The following is a 7,552-nucleotide window of genomic DNA, read 5'->3' on the forward strand; positions in this document are numbered from 1 at the left end:
TGCAATTTTCTCTCTTTATTGGCAGTCACTTCTGATTTAATGGCCCTTTGATGATTACACTGTAAAATGGTACATGAGGTGATAGCGCCAAGTTGCAAGGGGAGAAGGGTCTGTGTGTGTTTGTGTGTGTGCGTGCATGCGCTGTCACTGTTACTGTCACTGCGCGTGTGTGTGTGTGTGTGTGTGTGTGTGTGTGTGTGTGTGTGTGTGTGTGTGTGTATGTGTGTGCATGTGTCCGTTGGCGTGTGTGTGTTCTTATGTCTGAGAGTTCTCACTGTCAGCCTGTTTGCTGACAGAATGCAGGCCTTACTCATTTCAGGTCAACATCCATCAATGCAGGCCTGTTACTGTCACTGTCACTGTTATTGTCACTGTCACTGTTACTGCTACTGCTACTGTCACTGTTACTGTCACTGCTTCTGCTACTGTCACTGTCACTGTCACTGTCACTGTTACTGCTACTGCTACTGCTACTGTCACTGTCACTGTTACTGTCACTGTCACTGTTACTGTCACAATCACTGTCACTGTCACTGCTTCTGCTACTGTCACTGTTATTGTCACTGTCACTATTACTGCTACTGCTACTGCTACTGCTACTGTCACTGTCACTGTTACTGTTACTGTCACTGTCACTGTTACTGTCACAATCACTGTTACTGTCACTGCTTCTGCGACTGTCACTGTCACTGTTATTATCACTGTCACTGTTACTGCTACTGCTACTGTCACTGTCACTGTTACTGTCACTGTCACTGTCACTGTTACTGTCACAATCACTGTTACTGTCACTGTCACTGCTTCTGCTACTGTCACTGTCACTGTCACTGTTATTGTCACTGTCACTGTCACTGCTACTGTCACTGTCACTGTTACTGTCACTGTCACTGTTACTGTCACTGTCACTGTTACTGTCACTGTTACTGTTACTGTTACTGTTACTGTCACCGTCACTGTTACTGTTACTGTCACTGTTACTGTCACTGCTTTTGCTACTGTCACTGTCACAGTCACTGTTACTGTCACTGTCCCTGTCACTGTTAATGTCACTGTTGCTGCTACTGCTTCTGCTACTGTCACTGCTTTTGCTACTGTCACTGTCACTGTTACTGTCACTGTCACTGTTACTGTCACTGTTACTGTCACAGTCACTGTTACTGTCACTGTCACTGCTTTTTCTACGGTCACACTCACTGTTACTGTCCCTGCCACTGCTTCTGCTACTGTCACTGTCACTGTTACTGTGACTGTCATGGTTACTGTCACTGTCACTGTCACTGTTGCTGCTACTGCTACTGCTACTGTCACTGTCACTGTTATTGTCATTGTCACTGTTACTGCTACTGCTACTGTCACTGTTACTGTTACTGTCACTGTTATTGTCACTGTTACTGTCACTGTTACTGCTACTGCTACTGTCACTGTCACTATTACTGCTACTGCTCCTGTTACTGTCACTGTTACTGTTACTGTCACTGTTACAGTCACAGTCACTGTTACTGTCACTGTTACTGTCACTGTCACTGTCACTGTCACTGTTACTGTTACTGTCTCTGTCACTGTCACTGTTACGGTCACTGTTGCAGCTACTGCTCCTGTTACTGTCACTGTTACTGTCACTGTTACTGTCACAGTCACTGTTACTGTCACTGTCATTGTCACTGTTACTGTCACTGTTACTGTCACTGTCATTGTCACTGTTACTGTCACTGTCACTGTCACTGCTACTGTCACTGTTATTGTTAGTCACTGTCACTGTTACTGTCACTGTCGTTGTTACTGTCAGAGTTACTGTTACTGTCGCTGTCGCTGTCGCTGTTGCTGTTACTGTTACTGTCGCTGTCGCTGTCGCTGTTACTGTTACTGTCGCTGTCGCTGTCGCTGTCACTGTCACTGTCACTGTCACTATTACTGTTACTGTTACTGTCGCTGTTGCTGTTACTGTCACTGTCACTGTCGCTGTTGCTGTCACTGTCACTGTCACTATTACTGTTACTGTTGCTGTCGCTGTCGCTGTCGCTGTCACTGGTACTGTTACTGTCACTGTTACTGTTACTGTTACTGTCACTGTTACTATTACTGTTACTGTCACTGTTACTGCTACTGCTACTGTCACTGTCACTGTTACTGTTACTGTCACTGTTATTGTCACTGTTACTGTCACTGTTACTGCTACTGCTACTGTCAATGTCACTGTTACTGCTACTGCTCCTGTTACTGTCACTGTCATTGTCACTGTTACTGTCACTGTCACTGTCACTGTCACTGTCACTGTCACTGTTACTGTTACTGTCTCTGTCACTGTCACTGTTACGGTCACTGTTGCTGCTACTGCTCCTGTTACTGTCACTGTTACTGTCACTGTTACTGTCACAGTCACTGTTACTGTCACTGTCATTGTCACTGTTACTGTCACTGTTACTGTCACTGTCATTGTCACTGTTACTGTCACTGTCACTGTCACTGCTACTGTCACTGTTATTGTTAGTCACTGTCACTGTTACTGTCACTGTCGTTGTTACTGTCAGAGTTACTGTTACTGTCGCTGTCGCTGTCGCTGTTGCTGTTACTGTTACTGTCGCTGTCGCTGTCGCTGTTACTGTTACTGTCGCTGTCGCTGTCGCTGTCACTGTCACTGTCACTGTCACTATTACTGTTACTGTTACTGTCGCTGTTGCTGTTACTGTCACTGTCACTGTCGCTGTTGCTGTCACTGTCACTGTCACTATTACTGTTACTGTTGCTGTCGCTGTCGCTGTCGCTGTCACTGGTACTGTTACTGTCACTGTTACTGTTACTGTTACTGTCACTGTTACTATTACTGTTACTGTCACTGTTACTGCTACTGCTACTGTCACTGTCACTGTTACTGTTACTGTCACTGTTATTGTCACTGTTACTGTCACTGTTACTGCTACTGCTACTGTCAATGTCACTGTTACTGCTACTGCTCCTGTTACTGTCACTGTCATTGTCACTGTTACTGTCACTGTTACTGTCACTGTCATTTTCACTGTCACTGTTGCTGTTGCTGTCACTGATGCTGTTGCTGTTGCTGTCGTTGTTGCTGTTACTGTTTCTGTTGCTGTTGCTGTTGCTGTCGCTGTCGCTGTTACTGTTACTACTGCTCCTGTTACTGTCACTGTTACTGTCACTGTTACTGTCACAGTCACTGTTACTGTCACTGTCATTGTCATTGTCACTGTAACTGTCACTGTTACTGTCACTGTCATTGTCACTGTTACTGTCACTGTCACTGCTACTGTCACTGTTATTGTTAGTCACTGTCACTGTCACTGTCACTGTCGCTGTTACTGTCACTGTTACTGTTACTGTCGCTGTCGCTGTCGCTGTTGCTGTTACTGTTACTGTTACTGTCGCTGTCGCTGTCGCTGTCACTGTTACTGTCACTGTCATTGTCACTGTTACTGTCACTGTCACTGCTACTGTCACTGTTATTGTTAGTCACTGTCACTGTTACTGTCACTGTCGCTGTTACTGTCACTGTTACTGTTACTGTCGCTGTCACTGTCGCTGTTGCTGTTACTGTTACTGTTACTGTCACTATTACTGTCACTGTTACTGTCACTGTCATTGTCACTGTTACTGTCACTGTTACTGTCACTGTCATTGTCATTGTCACTGTCACTGTCACAGTGACAGTGTCGCTGGTCGCTGTCACTGTTACTGTCGCTGTCGCTGTCGCTGTTACTGTCACTGTCGCTGTTACTGTCACTGTTACTGTTACTGTCGCTGTCGCTGTCGCTGTCGCTGTTACTGTCGCTGTCGCTGTCGCTGTCGCTGTCACTGTTACTGTCACTGTCATTGTCACTGTTACTGTCACTGTCACTGCTACTGTCACTGTTATTGTTAGTCACTGTCACTGTTACTGTCACTGTCGCTGTTACTGTCGCTGTCGCTGTTGCTGTTACTGTTACTGTCACTATTACTGTCACTGTTACTGTCACTGTCATTGTCACTGTTACTGTCACTGTTACTGTCACTGTCATTGTCATTGTCACTGTCACTGTCACAGTGACAGTGTCGCTGGTCGCTGTCACTGTTACTGTTACTGTCACTGTCGCTGTCGCTGTCGCTGTCGCTGTTACTGTCACTGTTACTGTTACTGTTACTGTTACTGTCACTGTTACTGTCACTATTACTGTTACTGTTACTGTCACTGTTGCTGTTACTGTCACTGTCGCTGTTGCTGTTACTGTCACTGTTGCTGTTGCTGTTGCTGTTGCTGTTACTGTGCTGCGCTGTAGTGTTGTTCTGTTTTACTTCATTGTAAACACCAAACTCTGTTTCCCTGTTGCTATGGCAGCTGAAAAACACGTTCATGGTGAAGAGCTTGTCTTCCCTATTGGTTTTTCTCAGACGCCCCTCCATCCTCTCTCCTCGGATAACATGCAGGTCTAAACCACAGGGACTAGTTTAGTTCCTGTGGGCCTTGGTCAAAAGTAGTGCGCCATATAGGGAATAGGATGCCATTTGGGACGTAGTCCAGAGTTTTTAAGGTCAGAGCTAACTGTGCCATGTGACCAGGCCTCTTCTCAGTAGGGGAGGGTGGGCAATGGGCTTCAGCTTGTTGCTCTACTCCCCTCCTACTGTTAACAGCCTTTCTATCATTCTATCATACCCTGTCAGTAAACTACTGCTCCAAGCAAGTATGAGCACAATTATCAGAGTGCCCAGCATTGCATACAAACGACCGTCAAGAGAATAGTACATATCTGTGTATATTTAGCGTCCATCATGTATTAGAGGGTATTTGAGGGTAGCGGATCGGAAAACAGGACCAGGCCAGTGCCAAGAGATAGGCATAAGCCCTGTCCAGAAATAATCACTGCTTGACTTGGGCAGGAGCTCACCGGAGCTGACTACCGGCACCTCAAATGTTCTACTGCTTGAGCTCCTGTTCCTCTTATAGAATGTTAGCTCAAAAGTATTGAAAAGCTCCTGCACCTAAATTTAAACAGTACCAGCAACCAAATTGAGTACCGGCACCTATTTCAATCCAAGTCAAACACTGGAAAAAACCCTTAGCCCCAGCCTCTAGCCCCTAGACATTTAGCATTTGTGGAGAACTGAGAGGACTGCATATGTTTAAGCAATCCTTTCAGATCTCCACAAGTGGGCTAGGGTGTGCTTTTGGGACAGAGACCGAGGCTGGGTGAGGTGAGGTGAGTGGGCAGGCCCAGCTGTCATGGCCTCCCAGCTGACTGAGTGACTGAGTGAGTGTTGTGAGGAGTGAAGTGAAGTGAGGGGGCCGGAGAGGGTGTCACTGGCGGACAGATAGATGGCCACTCCTGTGGTATGTAAATCATTCCTCTCTCGTCACTGGCTCCCTCCTCTCCTCTTCTCCTGCCTCCCTCACTCTCTCCCTTATTCAGCTGCCTGCCTGGGCTCTTTGTCTTACCGCTGTCGTCGTTCGTCATGGGCGGCTGGGGCAAGAGGTCAGGAGAGGGGCTTGGTAAGGCCACGGTGGGGTGGAGGGGTGGAAGGAGGGGCCACCTCCCTCCTACTGCCCTCTTCAACCAAACCTTCACCTGGAGTTAGTGTTGATGTTGGTGTCAGACTGCCCCCTTTCTCTAGAGGAACCAAACAGAAAGCATGCATTTCATGACATTCTTTTGTTGTGAAAACGATCAATGCTCAAACGGAAACCCATCAAAACATCAGTAGCCAATCAGTGCAAAGAACATGCACGCCAATACTTGACCTTGTTTTTTCTCTTGCGGATGATGCTGTATCACGTCGAAACGAGGCTCCACTGCTCTTAGTTCTAGTTGAGATGGATGTGCCAATCAGCTGCGGATATGGAACGGCCCAGGAGCAAAGCTCTAACGTATTCCCAGGGTGTGATGTGTGTGTCGTAAACACAAGCATGCTACCATATTGTGGAGCGGCAGATCATATTTGACACTGTTAACGCGCCATCTGGTTCTCCCTATAAGCATTCATAACACATAATGGAACACACTCTACAGGCAGGGTCACACACACACACACGCTGAAACACACAAGGTGTGATTGGGGAACGTCTTAACAAATTATTCCCAGATGAATATTCATAATGAGTCAAACAAAGACTCCAAGGCAACGCGTAGAGAGAGAGAGAGAGAGAGATAAAGCCATTGAATTGAATTGAGAGAGACATAAAATTACATTTGGAATGTCTTTATTCTTTTGGAACTTTTGTGAGTGTAATGTTTACTGTTATTTATTTTAGTATTGTTTATTTCACTTTTTCGTTTGTTATCTATTTCACTTGCTTTGGCAATGTCAACATGTTTCCAATGCCAATAAAGCCCCTTAAATTGAAATTGAATTGAATTGAATTGAGAGGGTAAAAACACCACCCCGATTAATCGCTACAGCTGAACATGGCAATGTGGCATTCCTGCCATAGCCCAGCAGCTAACAGCACTCCATCTGACAAGTGACAGGATTCGGCTAATGGACATGGTATCAATTACCACTATTACTGGGAGAACACATTTATTATTGACTCTAATTATGTCGGCAGACATGTTGACGGTCACCAGACGAAAAGCCGATAGCAAGTAAACAGTTGTTGGGAATTTGTGTTTGATGGAGGGTGGAAGAGAGAGGGGGGGAGAAAGATGAACGAAGGAGCGATGGGGAGAAAAAATTGTGGAGAGAAAGAAAGGCAGGGAGGGGAAAATATGGAGAGAAAGGGAGGGAGAAAGATGAACGAAAGAGAGATAGGGAGAAAAAGAAGGGAGATGGAGAGGGATGTAGAGAGCGGCGGAGAGAGAGAGAGATGCAGAGAGAGAAAGATATGTATATATAGAGAGAGACAGAGAGACAGAGAGAGAGAGAAGAAAGAGGGGGAGAGAGAGTGTTCTGGCTGAGTTGACGGAGAGCCATTCATCCTTCATGCTAGAGCAGATAGAGTGCTGGAGCTGAGAGGACAGGGATCATAAATCAGCCTCCATGACACACACACACTACTACTACACCTACTACTACTACTACTCCTGCTCTTCCTACTACGAATACCCCTACTACTACTACTACTACTAAAACTGCTCACCCACACAGAACTTACACACAAAGCACAGACCAATGTTTTCAACATTGGCATTGTGAAGACAATGTGGACAATAGTGTTTTTTCTATTCTATTTTCTCTCTCTCTCTCTCTCTCTCTCTCTCTCTCTCTCTCTCTCTCTCTCTCGCTCAGGGCTTATACATTTGACTTTCATTCTGAAACAACATTCATTCTCCTTCTGCCACTGCAGCTTTGGTAGAAAATACCTTGATCAGCACAAACACTTTTACCCCCTTTATCATCACTAGAGAACCATTCTCAAACACATTACAGAAATAAGATCTCTCTCTCTCTCTCTCTCTCTCTCTCTCTCTCTCTCGCTCTCTCTCTCTCCCACACACACACACACACACACACACACACACACACACACACACACACACACACACACACACACACACACACACACACACACACACACACACACACACACACACACACACACACACACACACACATCCCCCCCGCTCTC

The 7,552-nt window shown here is 45.9% G+C and overlaps 1 protein-coding gene across 1 annotated transcript; it reads right to left on the reverse strand.

The window, feature by feature from the left end:
- Positions 1-310: 310 nt before the first annotated feature.
- LOC139412364 (serine-aspartate repeat-containing protein F-like) lies at positions 311-3,417 on the reverse strand. Its single transcript, XM_071159178.1, has 3 exons — positions 2,523-3,417; positions 1,781-2,491; positions 311-1,749 (listed from the first exon to the last, which is right to left on the reverse strand). Exons 1-3 carry the CDS (start codon positions 3,415-3,417, stop codon positions 311-313), a joined length of 3,045 nt encoding a protein of 1,014 aa, XP_071015279.1.
- Positions 3,418-7,552: the final 4,135 nt, after the last annotated feature.

Source organism: Oncorhynchus clarkii, chromosome 6, assembly GCF_045791955.1.
Source record: "Oncorhynchus clarkii lewisi isolate Uvic-CL-2024 chromosome 6, UVic_Ocla_1.0, whole genome shotgun sequence".
Taxonomy (NCBI): Eukaryota; Metazoa; Chordata; class Actinopteri; order Salmoniformes; family Salmonidae; genus Oncorhynchus; species Oncorhynchus clarkii.